This window comes from Rutilus rutilus (genome assembly GCF_951802725.1).
Source record: "Rutilus rutilus genome assembly, chromosome: 1".
Lineage (NCBI taxonomy): Eukaryota > Metazoa > Chordata > Actinopteri > Cypriniformes > Leuciscidae > Rutilus > Rutilus rutilus.
The window spans coordinates 71,569,688-71,588,622 of NC_140209.1; the positions used below are offsets into that span (position 1 = coordinate 71,569,688).

General features: G+C 37.1%; 2 protein-coding genes across 3 annotated transcripts in view; one reads left to right on the forward strand and one right to left on the reverse strand.

Annotated features, from left to right (window-relative positions):
• Positions 1-6,969, reverse strand: part of gprc5ba (G protein-coupled receptor, class C, group 5, member Ba) — a 39,168-nt gene extending 32,199 nt beyond the window's left edge. Inside the window, exon 1 of one of the 2 annotated variants that reach the window (XM_084433643.1) lies at positions 6,463-6,969. The gene's annotated coding sequence lies outside the window, so the exon portion shown is untranslated. The remainder of the gene's footprint in view (positions 1-6,462) is intronic. The other variant, XM_084433644.1, reaches the window with a different exon arrangement.
• A 9,814-nt stretch (positions 6,970-16,783) lies between these two features.
• LOC311295546 (vitelline membrane outer layer protein 1-like) lies at positions 16,784-18,726 on the forward strand. Its single transcript, XM_084416997.1, has 6 exons — positions 16,784-17,186; positions 17,581-17,696; positions 17,806-17,919; positions 18,175-18,366; positions 18,436-18,471; positions 18,641-18,726. The coding sequence occupies exons 1-4, from the start codon at positions 16,989-16,991 to the stop codon at positions 18,359-18,361; spliced, it is 615 nt and encodes a 204-aa protein (XP_084273123.1). The 5' UTR covers positions 16,784-16,988; the 3' UTR covers positions 18,362-18,366; positions 18,436-18,471; positions 18,641-18,726.
• Positions 18,727-18,935: the final 209 nt, after the last annotated feature.

The following is an 18,935-nucleotide window of genomic DNA, read 5'->3' on the forward strand; positions in this document are numbered from 1 at the left end:
GCTATCAAAACACTGTGCCACAACTTTATCTAGACATTCATATTCCTCCAAGAAACTGACAATAAGAGCAGCAATGTCATCGGCTCGCTTGCCACTAGTGACATCTTCAAATCTGACAAACCACTCCTTGACACTCGCGTCCGTCACATAACGCAGGACCAGAGCTGCGTTACTCACATCAGACGTCTCGTCCACCATTACAGCGACAAAGGGTGCTTTTTAATCTCTTCTCCCATCACTTCAGCAATGGCATTAATCAGGTCGTTTTGTATTTTGCCTGGCGTCCCTCAAAACACTGGTAATGTGGTAATGACAGGTGGTAATGTAAGTCTGTGTTGTTTTCAGTGAGAAAAGAAAGAAGCTCCATGTAGTTTCCTCTATTTGTGGATCCAGCGCTTTCATCTTGTCCCCAAAACAAGAGTTCTTGTTTACCCAAAAATATGACACAATCTATCAGTCTTTTCAATATTTCCCTGTTTTTCTTCACCTTATCGTTTCCCTGCGCACCTGTTCATTGAGCTGTAGATCCACTCGGGTTTCCCCAAAAGTTTTCAAAAGCACTGTTGCTGGTAAGTGTCCGGACGTGATTTGGTGTCTTGCTGCTGCTTTGGTTAGACAACTCAAGTTTGCAAACCCAGTGTGGCTCCAAACACCAAGTCGATCGACTGCAAATAACAGGCATTCCCACTTTGCAGAGTTCCTCGGAGGCTGAGAGCCAGGGGTACCGCTCGTAGTTACTGCACTGGAAGTGGCGGGTAAACCCTTTCCCCGGCTGGGACAGGCTTGCTAGCTTCGGGGTTGGCCGAACTTTCCTTACGATGTCCCGCTTTTCTTGAAAAGTCCATCTTGAAAATGGCTCTGCAAGTAAATCTTTCTTCTCCTCTGTCAGCCATTGTGGTTTGTAAAATAGAAACAGCGTTATTTAATCGCTACATGAATATATTGTTATATTGTACAGATGCCGTTTGCGCTGACTGTAATGGTACGCGTTCTGAACATCCAATCAAAGGACGTGAAAAGGCCGACGTTATTCTAAGCCTGCTAGGTAGACCCGGTGTCGCCATCTCGAAATCCGATTGGTTGATTAAATTTGATTGAGTATCTGATTACATTGCCATTCATTTTTAAGCTACAGGCGCCTGCACTATTGAAGGCCTCAAGGCAGATTTCTTTGATCATGGCAACACATAATGGCTGAAATATGATTGGATAAAAGCTCTAACATAAACTTAGACTACTGGAAGCAGCGCAACCAAGAAAAAAGCTTGGGAATAATTCAATACACATTCACGGGAAAAATATATTACAATGCAAGCCAGTGATTCTGATAGTGTTTAGGCCAGCAGAGACGGCCCACCACTGGAAGTATGGCATCTATACTTCTGACCTATAATGCTGCCTGAATCATAATCATACATTGTTCGCCACGTGGCTACACGGACGCGATACATTTTTATAGGTATTATACATTTTTAAGGCCAGACAAGTAGTTTGTTGAGGGTTGATTTGTAAAAAAATGACTATTTTGCCACTGTCACCTTTTTCCACCTTTGTTGCCATTGGCTTGGCTTGCTTAGTTGGGTACATTACATTTAACATTTAATTTAATATTCAACAATAATAGGCTATTGATCTGCCTGCGTTGACACTATTATTTTATTATCAGAACAACTCAGAAAGTCAGTGGAGAAAGGAAAGGCACGTAGTTCATCAAAACATCGCAAAATACACCATACACTCGCTATATTGCTAATGTACCCGATTTTTCATATAAAATACATTTTTTACAGCAGTTTTAAGGAGAAAATACTCATTATTGGTGTTGGCTTATGAAATCGCACATGTTTTGTCTTAAAGCATATTAAAAACACCACATAGACATAACATTAACAGCTGGATTTCTAACACAGGGTGACTAAGATATTCAACTTACAATTAAACTGAATGTTCACATTACTTTCAGGCACAGTATTTCTCCATTATTAGCAAGAAAATGTCTTAGAACAAGAATGGCTCGCTTACCAAATCCCTTTTCAAATTAAAAAAGCCTACAATTACAGCTATTATTTCTTTCTTTATTAAAACAGTTTGACCTAACCCATTACCCAGCACAACATTAAGCTGTCGAGTGGCTAAAAAAGAGCTTCTTGCGTGTCTGGTGACGCACAAACTTTAATTCACTGACGAGTCCTGCATGCTCATCGCCACCCAGCCCCGATTCTGGATCAAATATTGTATGGGTGGGATTATTTTGCCCAGTCACAGCTTGGTCACAGATTTAGGTGTGGGAATCATCCTGTGACCTGATTGGGTTTCTATCGCTCATTTGCATATCTCGTCAATGATGTCATGTCACTGTGTGGTTCAAATAACCTACAGTAAGTGTGTTCCCTTCCCTTATTCTAGTTTGAGTGAAGGCTTGTTCACACCCGCAGCCACACAGCAACATGATCCCACTGATTGATTTCCAGCAGAAGTGGCTGCTGACGTGACACAGTTGATAAAAGCAACTTTGAGCGACTATTAACGGGCTGAAGTCAGTGCAAGTGCACATAATACTCAGAGAAGTGAACCCTAAAGTTCAAACAAAGCTTTTCACATTAAATCAAGGCTACTCAACACAAACAAACTGGGAATGGTTCAGGGAACCATGGGAAACAGCTGAGCACTGTTAACTCCATAGTCTAAGTTTCCTCACACGCCCGTCTGAATGGTCCCGTGAACACTTGTGGATCGCTGCCATGTTTCCACTGACCTAAATATACATATATGACTGGTTTGCTCACTGCGATGTGAAGTGCCAGCAGGTGGAGAAGCACTGGGAGAGTCCCAGCACCATAATGATGTTCCCCACCCACAGAGAGCATTACTGACTGACAGAACCGGTTCAGTTGCACAGAACTCGTTTTTGTAGGATATTTGTGTCAATTAATTGCTACTTCGGGCGTTGTCTGTAATGTTTATGGTCTTTTCAAGCGATATATAGAGATCATTAAAGGGATGGCTCGCCCAAAATTTCAAATTCTCCCGATGTACGAATGCTCTTAAACATGAACAAACAACCTTTGTTGCTACATTGCATTATATTGTATTAAAAAAATGATCATGTATCATCTTACTCCGTGTTATAGGCATATTTTGCTGAATTAAGATATTAATTTAACCAACATAAAGTCGTTTTATCTTAACTGCTTCAAAATACAGTTCATGCTGTTAATGAAATGATAGTTAAATCATTTACAGTTACTGTACAATACCGTACAACCCAACTTAATCACACCAGCACATACACTGTACGCCATACAAAGCTTATATCTGCAATCATTCACTCCAGAACGAGCATTATGAGATTTGTAATCATGGTATGGTCTCCGTCCGCCAATCTGATGTTCAAATATGAACGTAACTTTTTAATAAGCAGGGGTTAAAAAAAGTTCTTTGAATTTAGAATTTTATCACGTTTGTTGTTTGTTCACATTGTTAAACAAATAGTAAAAAAAAAAATTTTTTTTGAAAAATTATATTTTATTCATATGTTATGCTGTGTGTAGTGACACCAGGAATCAGATTTTTAAAAATTAAAATGACATGAACTTATTTCATTACATTTTTAGGTTTCAGGATTTTTTTTTTTTTTACCAAACTTTGCATAAAGATGATGTTAGGAAAAATATAATGGAATGAATTGATACACCATTTTACTTTCTGCAATATGTGGGTAAAATGGCCATAAATGTATAATTATAATTTCCCTATTCACTTCTTGTGTGTCTGACGAACATGCTGTGAGTCCTGGTGTTTCCACAGTGGACGTGTGTATGAAATCAATACCCTGTTCTGTAACAGAAAGTCATATTTTAATTTTAAAACCCCATAATGTTTTCCTGAGATGTTGATTTATGAAATACAATTGGAAAGGCATTCAGATTTAAATGATAATTACAATATATTATCATATTTCCATTAAGACTTTGATCACTAAATTAATGTCAGTCATTTTTAAAGACCAAGAAGTTGTTTTCACGGGGAAACCTCCAAACATTTGGCGTCTCTGAGAACTGAGACATGTGCGGTGTCAAATATATAATGTCCACTGCAGAGGACAAACGTCTATTCCCGGCTCCCAGGAGGTCAAACAAACAACCATTTACATGCTTAGGATGTTTGCATAGTACAAATATATACAGGGAGACTTCAGATGTAAACACACAGACTCATAATGTAACGTTTTCTCATTAAAATCAGACGATTTCCCATTGATTCAATATAATGTGTGGGAATACCAGATGGAAAATCAGTGGTTCTTTCGCTTTTACATCATGCATTTTATGCACATTTAAAAATATCTTCCCCCCTAGAATGTTTATTTTTACATTTTTAGATGAATGTCATTCGTAAACACTACTAGGCAAGTAATGTGCAAATATGCACCTGTAACTTTCTCCAGGGATAGTTAGTGCTGGGCGGTAACACCAAAAACCTGTTAACTGTATTTCTTAAGACTCTGGCGGTTTCAAAGTAGTTTTGTCTCTTTGCATGGTTTTATGCCTTTATATATACGTCTATAATGGTTTGTAATGTCATATCAGGTTTGCTTGGCTCACAAAAATAAAAAAAAATATGGATCCTCTTCTAAAATTCCTGGATGGATGATCATGAAACATGAAATAATGCATATAATCAAAGGTGTGGATAAATGAGATGTTTAGTGTATGTGCATTTGTTGTTTTTGTGTAGACATGTTTATTTGTCATGTTTTTGTTTTACCCAGCAATGTGTATGTGTATCTTATGGTCATGCATATATGTATGTATTTCCATGTTTTTATTGTTTAACTTGTTCGTATTTTGTGTACTGTGTGTAGAATGAATTCATAATAATAATAAAGACGATATATGAAGCATTCAGAATGTAAACCATTTTTAAAATGCAGTAAAAACAGAAAATAGATATGCTATGCTAACATTTTAACATTCATTTTCAAAACATTTTCTTAGGGCCTTACATGAAATCCATCTGCCAAAATACAAATATAGAGTCACAACAGGGTAACAGCTGCATCATAACCACATTTAGCATCACGAGTATAGATGCTTTTACTCAAAAACTCACTTTAAAGCACTTTTGAGTTTGTAATAACGTGTCATTGCAAACTAACGTGGCATACGAGGCAGAAACATATTAATGTTTTACGTGTTTCTTCTTAGCATTCTCATGTAAACATTATTTTAAAATATACCCTAAATTGCATGTTAATTAAACCATATAAAAACACAGCAATTATTATCGAGCATGGAGATTTAAAAAAAATACATACCGGTGATAATTAAAAGCGCTTTACTGCCCAGCACTAGCAGATTACTCAAATCAGATGAAATGCAACCAAATAAACCACAATTCATTCATAATAGTTTCAAAGACAGCCTATTATTCCTGTTCTCTGGATTGTGTGCAAAAATAATAAACCAGTCTGCAACTGATATCCCACTCCAGGCTTAGTTTTGTATACATTTCTAAATGTTAAGATTTATTTTGAGATGTGTGTGTGTGTGTGTGCTATAAATAAGGCTGAGTGTGTAGAGATGTTTTGTGTAGTTGTGGTTGAAGGGGAATCAGTCAGAGCTGAACCACAGATGCAGGTTTAATGTGATCAACTTCAGCTTTTAGAAAAGGGTCCATTGCCTGCAGAGGGAAGTTTTTAAGCTCAGGATGATGATGATGATGATGAATCTTCAGATGCACACTAGAAACATGGATGCTCAAATGAAATGCAGAAGAGAGAGAGAGAGAGAGAGAGAGAGAGAGAGAGAGAGAGAGAGAGAGAGAAACACCCCAAAATCACACAAGCTCTTTCAGTGGTTGGGTATGAATGCTTTCCAGCTTCTGCTATTCGCTATAACATTAATATGTTACTAGTTTTTAATGCATGAACACATGCTAATCAATTTGGGTAATAATATTTAAAAATGTTCAATCCTCTTCTCCTCCTGAATTTGCTTTAGATTTCAGATCCCATTTTCCTCATGTCACATAATCACGCATCGTCGCATTAAGCAAGATGATAATACTGCCGTATAACTGCATACACTATTTATTAATGCAGAATAATAATAATAAAAATAAAAAAAATCATTCTTATATTGATGGTGTCTGTCAGAGGGAATCATCTCCAATGTGATGATTATTTGTTCATATTTATACACCTCTATTCCACAGAGGCATCTTATGAATCGTTATGTAATTTTTGCATAAATAAATCACATTAAAACGACCAATAAAACGTTAATGTGTGAACGATTTGATTTCATATATAGATAAACACACACACACACACGATATTCGAATCACATAAGCAACGACATTTGATGAAACCTGCCCGAAAACAGCTCTTGTAATTTCAATAGCTTATATATGATATACATATGATTATTACAGTAGCCTATATCTGACCTGTACACGTACCTTTCTCGATAAAAGCGTCCGCTATGAGAGATGTTTGAATACGCGTGTGGGAAATGTCACATCTCGGCTCCTGCAGCTGATTCACACAGTGAAGGGTCGCACAATTACTCCTCTTCGAGCTCTTTAAAATGGCTATATCCCCTTTAGTCTTCAGTGTAGTCGGGCGATTAATAAACGAGGTCAAACATCAACAAATAAAAGGCGCTGGAAATAAAAACCGTGAGAAAACGCGTATTCCCTTTCAGCCTCGAGCACTGAGTTCATCAGTTGACACAGAGAAACGAAAATGTCAGGCGTCCTCGTTCTTCATCACACCATCATCGACTTCAACACACACACATACACCGAACACACACACATTCGTCGTGTTTCATCTGTTAGCCGCAGAATCTTTCTTCTTCGTCGGTTAATGTTTTAACGTGCTGCTGTTTCTTTCACTGCATCTGCTGCTTTCCCTCTGTCTTCACAATCACGCGCGTTCTCAGCTGTTTGATTCAATCAATCAGCGCAGCACAGGCCCCGCCCCTCGCTGTCAGTCACAATCAGGCCCCGCCCCTCGTTGTCATTCACAATCAAGCCCCGCCCCTCACTGTCTTTCACGAGCACAAGCAGTTTACAAAGCTTTTTATTTTTATTGATTTTATGTTATCTTTAAAAAGGTAGATACTTAATGAAGAATGTGAAGGAGGCAAGAGAAAAGAGAAATAATTACAGAAATACTTACAATTTATTCTAATTTTATAGCCTACTCCTGACTGTCCATTAAGGAATAGAGCAGATTCTGTGCCGTAGCAACAGCTTTATGATTAATATGGAGGTAAAATAATAAAAAATAATAATAATAAAGGGGGGGGGGGCATCCAATTAACAGTGCTTGCATTTTAATGCATAGTATTTTCAGGGCTTGCATTTTTGGGGGCTGAAATTCAACATGGTTGTATATTTAAGCTGTGGATATTTCAAATGAAAACATTTCATACACAATTTCTTTATTAAAAATTCAATAATCCATATAGAGCTTTCTCTGTCCCAAAGGAGAATTCGACACTGATGAATTGGGATTGGCATTTAGAGATATTCTGAACTCTGACCCCACTCATTTTCATAATCATAATTTAGATCTAATATTATCACATGGAATCAATGTTGATGCCGTTGAGATTCTGCAGCAGAGCGATGACATCTCAGATCATTACCTAGTCTCGTGTAAACTTCATTTAGCCAAGGCTGCAAAGCCGACTCCGTGTTATGTGTTAGATAACTTCCGCAACTAAAGATTGCTTTATTAATAATCTTCCTGATCAGTTTCATCATCTCAGCATCCCAGATAGCTTAGAAGAACTCGATATTGCAACAGAAACTTTTAACTCTCTCTTTTCCAGCACTTTAGACACAGTTGCTCCATTGCGCTTAAAGACGATTAAAGAAAATAGTCCAACGCCGTGGTACAACGAGCACACTCGGGCCCTTAAGAGAGCAGCCAGAGAGATGGAGCGCAACTGGAAGAAAACAAAACTAGAGGTATTTCGCATTTCATGGAAAGAGAGCTCGATTGCTTACAGAGAGGCTTTAAAAATGATAGATATTCTTATTTTTCAACTCTCTTAGAAGATAATAAACACAACCCTATGTATTTATTTGATACAGTGGCTAAATTGACAAGAAATAAAAGCTTTTACTTCTTAAGTTTCCAAAGAGCACAGCAGAAATTACTTTATGAACTTCTTTACTTACAAGATTGATAATATTAGAGAGAAAATTAAAACTATGCAAGTGTCTACTACAGTATCGCATCAGGCAGTGCATTGTAGCCTCCCTGAGGAAAAATTTAATTCCTTCATTGCAATAGGAGAGATAGAATTGTCTAAACTCGTTAAATCATCTAAATCAGTGGCTCTCAAACTTTTTACACTAAGTACCACCTCAGAAAATATTTGGCTCTCCAAGTACCACCATAATGACCAATATGAAAATACAGTAGCGTATAGGCCTGATACGTCATTTAAGGCTTGTTCGACTTGAACCGGCGCTGCACAGACCGATCGGTTTATGACATCAAAGTACCGCGAGAGCAATTAGAGAGCACACGGCTCCTTATGCTTTTGAATCGCTCTCGCGGTATTTTGATGTCATAAACCGATCGGTCTGTGCAGCGCCGGTTCAAGACGAACAAGCCTTAAATCTCCGATGCCGAGAGCTGAGGAAAAGAAACCCCAAGTGAAAGACAATAAGTCCAGAGTTGACGACTCCTATAGCTTTGACTCAAAGCGTGATTCTTCTTCTTCTTTTCGTTTTATGGCAGATTGCAACCATGACTATAAAGGTGCATACCGCCACCTACTGTATAGGAGTATGTAACATGAGACAATATTATCATGACTATATCATTTAAAAAAAAAAAAAAAAATTAGATACTACCTAAATCCTATTATATATTCCTATATTTTTCAAATATTGTACAACTGCTTTCTGTGCATCCTTTACCCCATCTCCTGTTGTGCCTAACAAACCTTCAATATTCCACTTTCTTCCTACCTGATTTATCTTTTGATTTAATCTCATCCTCTCATCCCTATATTTCTTACAATGCAATAATACGTGTTCAACATCTTCATTGGATCTACATTCTATACATTCATCAGATTGACTTTTACCCATTAAAAACAATGTTTTATTTAAACCTGTGTGATCAAACCTTAACCTGGTTAAAACACTCTCCTCTCTTCTGTTACTTCTATTCACCCCCTGTGCATTAATAGATTTTTGCAAACTGTAATATTTCCTTCCACTTTTATCCACATCCCACCTGTCCTGCCATTTTTTCATCATTTCTTTTTTGATTATTGCCTTAGCCTCTCCTTTTCCAAGGGGTATATTTATTGTATCATTTGTCCTGGTTGATTTTTTTGCTATTTTATCTGCTCCCTCATTCCCTTTTATTCCTATATGAGCAGGTACCCAACAGAATCTCACATCTATCTGTAGTCTCTGTAATCTAAATAAACTTTGTTGGATTTCTAGCATTAGATCTTCTCTATTAGATTTCATATTTTGAATAATAGAGCTGCTACAGAATCAACACAACACACCACTCTGTCTGGTTTTACTTCCTCAACCCACTGTAGTCCTACAATAATCGCCATCATCTCTGCCGTATACACTGAAGCCTGATCAGGTAATCTTTTTCCAATACTTATGTTCATTGTCGGTATATATATTCCTATTCCTACATTGTCCTTCTCATCCTTAGATCCATCCGTATACATTTCTAAGTAACTATAATATGTATTCCTTATATATTGACTTGCCAGATGTCCTTTCTCACTCTCTTCCCATTCATTTTTTAGTTCCAAAATGTTTAAGTCTATCTCAGTTTTAGTAAATAACCATATAGGTATATTACTAATAGGTGTAGGTAAGTTAAACCAGATATTGTTCACTCTATATTCCTCTGATTTTGTTTTTGTTACCCATCCAAAGCCATTACCTTTAAAAGACTTATACTCCCAACATTCTTGAATAATACTCTTTGCATGATTTTCATGTCCACATCCACTTAAACGACTCCAATATGTAAGCATGAGCTTATCTCTTCTCAGATCTGAAGGCACTTCTCCTAACTCAACCTGCATTGCTTTAATTGGTGTTGATCTCATTACACCTGCACATATCCTCAATGCTTTGTTACTAATTCTATCCAGCTTCAGTAAATGTGTTTTAGCTGCTGCTCCATATACATAACATCCATAATCTATTGTTGACCTCATTAAAGCCCTATAAATATATATTAGTGATTGTTTATTTGCTCCCCAGTCTTTCCCCACTACTGCTCTCATTAAATTTATGACTTTCTTGCATTTTGATTCCACCTTTTCAATGTGTATTTTCCATGTTCCCTTTTGGTCTAACCACATACCAAGATATTTAAAATTATCTACTGTTTCCATATTATGTCCATATAACTGTAGGTTCTGTTTTTCTATCCCTTTCTTCCTTGTAAATATCATATGACAAGACTTACTTGGAGAAAGCTTAAAGCCCCAGCTATACGACCATTGTTCTACCTTTCCTATAGCTTCCTTGATTTTATTTCTTACCCTTATAGGATCTCGTCCTCTTGCCCAGATGGCCCCATCATCTGCATACAAAGCTGATCCAATCCTTCTGTCCAGATTCATAAAAATATCATTGATCATAACATTAAATAAAACTGGACTAATAACACTACCTTGTGGAATTCCATTAACAATTTCAAATTCCTCAGAAATTCCTGAACCCACTCGAACTCTAAATCTTCTTTCTGACAGAAAGTCTAATACCCAGTTATAAAACCTACCTCTAATTCCCATTTGATTCATTTTAATTAACAGCCCTTCCCTCCACATGGAATCATAAGCTTTTTCAATATCGAAAAACACAATACTCATTATTTCTTTCATTTTAAAAGTTTTCTCTATCTCATTACTTACTTTCACAACAGCATCCATTGTGGAACGCCCTTTCCTGAATCCACTTTGGTATGGTGCAAATAATCCTCTATATTCGAGGGTGTAGTTAAGTCTTCTAACTAGTATCTTCTCCATCCACTTGCAGAGATGTGACGTTAGGGCAATAGGTCTATAATTACCAGCATTATTTGGGTCTTTCCCAGGTTTATTAAATGGCAATATTAACGCTCTTTTCCAGCTTTTTGGCATTTTACCTTCTTCCCATATCTTATTAAATAACTGTAATATTATCTGCAATACTTTCCCAGGTATTTTCTGGAACATGATGTAACTTAGTTGATCTTCTCCTGTAGCAGTATTCTTAATATCATTTAATACTATCACTAGTTCATTCAAGTTTATTTCTGCATCCATAGTACATTCCTCACAAGCTTTTTTAATAAACACATCTCTATTTTCTTTAAGAACCTTCTCTTTATGTAATCTATGTATTCAAAGCGTGATTCTTCTTCTTCTTCTTCATTTGGTGTTTTATGGCGGTTGGCAAACCAACTTCCGGTGCATTACCGCCACCAACTGGACTGGAGTGTGAAGCACTAATAACAAAAAAACAAAACAATAATCAACTCAAAAAAAAAAAAAAAAAAAAAGTAACCCCTATACTTCAAATTCTCCAACCTACTCCTATTGCTTTAAGATACTTCATTATCGCACTATATATTTTTACTTGTTCTACTTGCTTTCCCAATAGACTTTCCATACTGAATACTACCACACCCAATTTTCTTACTTTCCTCTTAAGTACTAACCTTTCTTTTCCATATTTTAAACATTTTATTAAAACATGTTCTATTGTTTCTGCCTGATCACAATAATTACATTTTCCCGTATCATGTTTTCCTATCTTAAACAAGGAATGATTTAATTGTGTGTGCCCTATTCTAATACGAGAAACAATCGTATCCTCTTTCCTATTCCCAAAAACACTTCTTCCGTTTCCTACTTGCTTCTGAATACTATACAACTGTCTTCCCTTGACCTCATTATTCCATAGTTCTTGCCATTTATTGTTTATGAATTCTTTTATTTTACTTTTAACGTCATTTTTGCTTAACGTCACTTGCACATTTATCTCATTATGTTTTACTGCTTGCTTTGCTAGTCTATCTACCACTTCATTGGCCTCCAATCCCACATGAGCAGGAACCCACACAAACACTATTAAGCTTACACTACTTATTCTTAACAAACTTGCAAGTATTTCATATATAATGTCTTGCCTTGATACTTTATTTCCACTTACGAGGCTTGTGATTGCTGCAAACGAATCAGAACATATAGCTACTAATCTCGGTTTTACATCCTCTACCCAATGAAGTGCAACCATCATGGCAACTAATTCTGCTGCAAATACTGAGATATGATCAGTTATTCTTTTCTTGATACTAATTTGAAACTTAGGAATAAATACAGCAGCTGCTGTTCTTCCAGAGATAGGATCCTTAGACCCATCAGTAAATATTTGCACCCATGATGAGTAAGTCTGATCTAAATACTGCTGTGCTATAATATTCTTTAGGATGTCTTTCTCATTCTTAATTTTCATTTGAATTTGTAGGTCAATTATTGGCATTGGAAAAATCCATGGTGGTATACTGGATAATATCACAGTAGGGCTAACATCACAATCTTCAATACCTGCTTCTTGTACTTCTCTTTGAACACTCCATCCCAAGCTTTTAATGTTTTTATTCCCATGTTCCCAGCATTCTTCTAGTACTCCCTTCACTGGATGATTCTTTTTATGACCTTTTATATTAACCCAATAATTCAGTCTTATTTTAAGTCTTCGAAGTTTTACCGGAGCAACCCCAACTTCTACCTGTAGAGCTGCTATGGGGGATGTTCTGACTGCACCACAACATATTCTTAGGGCTTGATTTTGTATTGCTTCAATCTTTTTGAGTGTAGTCTCGTTTGCAAAACCGTAAATAATACTTCCATAATCTAAACTTGATCTAATTAAAGTATTATATATTCTTTTCAACGATAATCTACAAGCTCCCCATTCAACCCCTGTTAAACATCTTAATATATTTACTCCTTTTTTACATTTCTTAATCAGATTTTTAGCATGTATAGCAAAAGTCATCCTGGAATCCATCCATACACCGAGATATTTGACTACTGGCACTTGCTCCAATTCCTGCTTATATAACTTTAACTTAATCTCTGGTATTTTTTTCCTTTTAGTAAAACATATAACCTGAGTTTTAGCCACAGATAATCTAAAGCTCCAATTATTTGCCCACCCCTCCACTTCATCTACTGCTTTTTGAATACTTTGTGTTACACGTGCAATATTACGTCCTCTTTTCCAAATTGCCCCGTCATCCGCAAATAATGCTCTTCCTACATCACCTTTTAAATTACAAAAAACATCATTTATCATAATATTAAATAAAACTGGGCTGCATACACTTCCTTGAGGAGTTCCGTTCTCTATCTTGTATGTCTCTGAATACTCTACTCCTATCCTAACTTGAATTGTTCTTTCAAGAAGAAAATCCATAATCCAATTATACATCTTTCCTCCAATTCCCATACATTTAATTTTTATTAAAAGTCCCTCTTTCCAAAGCATATCATAAGCTTTCTCTATGTCGAATAACACCCCTACCATTACTTCTTTATTAGCCTGCGCTTTCCTGATATCTGCTTCTAGGCTTAACACAGCGTCCATAGAATTCCGACCTGCCCTGAATCCACTTTGGTATGGTGACATAAATCCTTTAACTTCCAATATATAATTTAGTCTACGTACAATCATTTTTTCCATCAACTTACATAAATTAGAAGTTAATGCAATTGGCCTATAATTAATTGGATTGGATTTGTCCTTTCCAGGTTTGCCTATTGGTATTATTATTCCATGCTTCCATGAAGAAGGAAGCTTTCCTGCATTCCAGATCTTATTGAATAAATTTAGAACCACTTTCAATGATCTATCTGATAAATGTTGTATCATTGCATAACAAATATCATCTCTTCCAGGAGATGTATGTTTGACTCCTCCTAAAGCCATCTTTAATTCATAAATACTAAAATCTGCATCTAAGGTGTCTCCAGTAGGGTTCCTTTTCATCAACACGTCTGGATGCTGACTCTTATTCTTATTTCTATTCTTTTTAATATCCTCTGTTACATTATCATCACTATGGACTTTAACAAATACTTTAGCCAGCATTTCAGCCTTTTCTTTATCTGCCACAGCCATTTTTCCTACATCATTTTTTAAAACTGGTATAACGTTATTTCTATATATTCCTCCCATTTTTCTAATTGATCCCCACATTTCAGTAATGTCAACATCTCCTCCTATTGAATTACACCAATCTCTCCAGTACTTCTTTTTAGCTGTTCTTACTATTCTTCTCACCTCAGCTAATGCTCTCTTATAATATATAAAATCTTCAAATAAATTAGTTTGTTTAATTTTCCTAAATGCTTTATTCCTATTTTTAACTGCGGTACTGCATTCTTCTGTCCACCACGGAACTGCTTTCCTTTTTTTACATGATCCCTTTTTACCTATAACTTTATCTGTTACCTCAAACAAAACTTTACATAATTTCTCATTACACTCCTCTATATCCTCTATCAGGTTTAGATCTAATGATGTTATTTCTACCTCGCTTAAATACTCATACACTTCCCAATTTGCTTTTTTAAATCTCCATCTTGGTGCTAAAAACACATTATGCTCCAATACACTTATCCCTACCTTACATAAAATTATATAATGATCACTGCCCATAATATTTTCTTCCCACACATCCCATATACATTTATTTGCTATCTCTTCAGAAACCAATGTTAAATCAATTGCTGACCCAACTCCACGAACCAAATCTATTCTTGTGTTTCTGCCATCATTTAAACATACTAACCCATTACTGTCTAAAATTTCTTCTACTACCCCCCCATTATAATCATCACTACTACTTCCCCATAAAGTGCTATGTGCATTAAAATCTCCACACCAAATTACTTTAGTATTTCCTGACCCAATAACCTTCTCTAATACCTTACTTAGTTTACTACACGGATTATAATAATTTATTATTCGAATAGTTTGATTCTCTGCAAATACTTCAATCACCACCAGCTCATATGCTTCAATCTCATTAATGACTCTGTAATCTATACCATTCTTAATAAAAGTGGCCACCCCACCTCCATTTCCTGCCCCTCTATCTCTCCTTACTATATTATATCCTTGCAGTACAAAATTTAGGTGAGGTTTTAACCACGTTTCTTGTATGCAAATTATATTAGGTTTCTTATCTTGTTGATCTATATACCTCTTAAATTCTGGTCCATTTGCAATAATACTTCTAGCATTCCATTGCAAAACCGTAAAAACCATAAATATTATGTACTTCCACATGAAGTTTGAACACTTGATTTAGTCATTAGCATGTCATTTATTTTTTCCAAAGTTACTCCGGCTACATTCAAGTATCTCTCTGCTGCCCTTATTATGATTTTAATTCTTTCTGTTCTACTTTCCGATTGAGCCGAACAATTTATCACTTCGGCCATAAATGACACGAATTCCATTTTTCCGATCACCAATTTATCCTCATTTGTCTTTTCCTGAACCAAAGAAATTTCATTGCCTTCCTTACTAACCACCTCTCCCTGTCTCTGCTCATGTCGTTTTGCTTTCTTTGCGGCTTCAGCATAAGTCAGCCCCTCCGCAATTCTCACATTCTGGATTTTCACCGCTTGTTTGTGAGCACTGCATCCCCCAAATCCAGCACTATGCTCATCACCGCAATTGCAGCATTTTGCCTTCACTCCTACGTCACATTTACCATATTCATGTTCGCCGCCACACCTCGCACATCGTAAATTTCCTCTGCAAACCGCACTAACATGTCCATACTTCTGACACTTGAAGCATCTTAGTGGGGGAGGAACGTAAGGTCTTACTTGATAACTTACATATCCTATTTTAATCCTCTCTGGCATTCTTTCTTCATCAAACTGAAGCATCACCGACAGACTATCCTTCCTTTCTTTGTTTTTACCATATTGGAGCCTTTTTGCTCCAACGACCTTGCTCCCTTCAATGGCGCTTTTAATTTTATCAACAGGTACATCAGTTGGAATTCCATAAATGACACCTCTTAACCATGGTTTCCTAGTCATCACTGTGCTTGACACCGAATATCCAAGCATTGAATTAATACCCAGTGCCTTCTTTTGTTGTTTTTCGTCTTTGCACATAATAATCACATTTCCATCTCTCAGGGTCTTTGCATTATTTATTTCTCCTAACACTCTTTTCAGAGCTTTGGTCAATTTAATTGGGTTTAATGTCACTCCGGGTTCTCCGAATTTCATCATTACTTTAAATTCTTCCACGTCAATCCTACTCACGTGATCCTCCTTTCCACTATCCATAAAAGATCCTTGGCTATTGGTTTTCTTTCTTTTCCGCTTTGCTATTCTACTCCATTCATTCCCTCCAACACTCCCGCTACATGATTCATCCTCCATTTCCGGATCGCTACCGGAGCTACCGTCATTTCCTGCCATCAGTGCTCCAGTCACAGTCCAGTGTTGCCAACCGCCCGTTTCTCAAGAGACCCCCGGGTCGTGCGTGAATCACTCAGGATTCACAAAGGTCCTTCCCCTCCTTCTCAAAGCGTGATTATCTGCTGTGTATGTATATATACACCTCTTAACACGTTGATTGGTTTGATTATCTGAATGTGCTCCACAGGTGTTTAATTAGGTTTAATTATCTGAACGTGCTCCTCTGGAACTTTGTTAATAAAACATCATTTCTTAATATGCCACATATGGTAGGGGTTGATCTTAATAGGTTTGAGTATTATGATTGGATGGAATGGATGATTTTGCTTAATCTTGTGTATAAATATGAGGCTTCGTCCTTAATAAACTTGAGAATGTGATGGTACTATATTGTCTCTGCTCTATCATTCTCTGCAGATAGTCTGCTAAGAAATTAATCTAACTATCAGTATTCAGGCCAGTGCTGTAGCAATGCATCGCTTCTTTTCCATTACGTTTTCCCTGCTAGCCATTATTGGGCATGTGAGCGTTACGTCTGCAGAAAGTCCATTCAGCTATAGCTTAGCTTACGCATCTGAGCTGACGGTGTCAAATGGGATGAAGTGGGGATCGTGGGGGTCTAAGGACATGTGTCCAAGTGGAAAGTTCGCCGCAGGGTTTAGTCTGAGGGTAAGTTGGGCATTGACTCTATTTTGCTAATGGGGTGGAAGAGCTTCAAAGGTTCAAAACTGTGGAGTTGCTGTTTGTCATTTGATTCCAGGTTACTCCACTTAACTGCAACTGCTTAAGATTTAAGTGTCTGTGTAATACTAAAGAGCATGAAGATAACTGTTACTAAGTGTTGGGTTATTTACTTTTTCAAATGGAAGAGTGTCTTGTTGTTTTGTGATGTGTCATTGCTTTCCTGTAGCTCACACAGTAGAGTGTTGGTGCTTGCAACGCCAATGTCATGGGTTAATTTTCCAGGGAAAGCAAGAACTGATAATAATGTAAATGTGTACCTTGAAATGCAATGTTAGTTGCTTTGAATGATAGTGTCTGCCAAATGCATAAATGTTTTAAGGTGGAAAGACCAATTGGTGCTGGTGATGATACAGCGCTCAACGGGATTCGTCTTCACTGTATCGATCCGTCCAAAGGACCATCAGAATACATCACAATTGAGTCCAGTGTAGGAGGGTAATGGACTCAATTATTAACCATTCTTGTATTAAGTGTTTAAGTTTTTTTTTTTTTTTTTTGACTAACAATTGATTTGATCAGGCAACCTCTTGTGTGTTTTCTTCAGCTGGGGTGAGTGGACCGATATCAAATGGTGTGCTTCTGGAGTCTTGAAATCTTTCCGGCTGAAAGTTGAATCTTCCCAAGGAGATGGAGATGATACGGCCGCAAATAACATCAGGTGAGTGTGTGGGAAAGGGATGTTATAACTTATAGCACCATCTCTTACCCATCCTGGTTTTATTCGACTATTTAAGGACTCAGTTTTCCCCCATAAATGAACTCAAGTTTAGTTAATATCACGCTCTCAGTCGTGCTGCTGTTCAAGATTGCAGTGATTAGGCCGTCGGCTGCAGGTGATCATGTGACTGACATTCAATCCAACAGCACAATTACGTATTTTATCATAATATTGTCACATCTGAATTTTTTCCAGGTTCACCTGCACTGACGGTAATGTGCTGGAGGGTGACGGCACAGACTGGGGCGACTGGGGCTTCTGGAGTCCAAAGTGTCTTGGAAAAGGAATCTGCGGCATCCAGACACTGGTAGAAGATTCACAGGGAAGTGGAGACGACACCACTCTCAATGACGCGCGCATGTTCTGCTGTTCGCCGGTGTGATTAAGGTGACGTGATCGCAATCAAAAACTCAGACTGACACACTGCAGATCAACTAAATCTGTTTATTCTTTCAGGTGTGGGAGGATGACGGCAAGAAGACCAAATGGATGGTAATAATTGATCATCATACTATGATAAACTAACATGAACCATGTCATACAATTTTAAAGGGATAATGTAAAGTCAGCTGGTCATTATCACAAATTAAAGTCTAACCAGATGATCAGAACATTTACATCCCGCCTATTATTGAAGTTGAACTGTTATTCATTCTTGTAGGTTAGTGATTCTTCTGAAGACTCCTGAACTTCTGCTGTCAGTCAAACGGTTGCCAAATATAAGCAATAAAGACTTCATAAACAGAACATTGGAGTCTCACATTGTTTTGCACAACATTTTACATCAGATCATTCATTACATTGAATGCTAAATAAGTCACTTTAGACCATCTGCACTAAATTGTCTTATCCGTTCATGCATTCCCTGAGAATGATCAGCGTAATCTACAGGAACACTACATTAAGTGTAATTGTCCATAGTGGTGGGCAGATCGAGGCTTCATGAAACAGTTGAA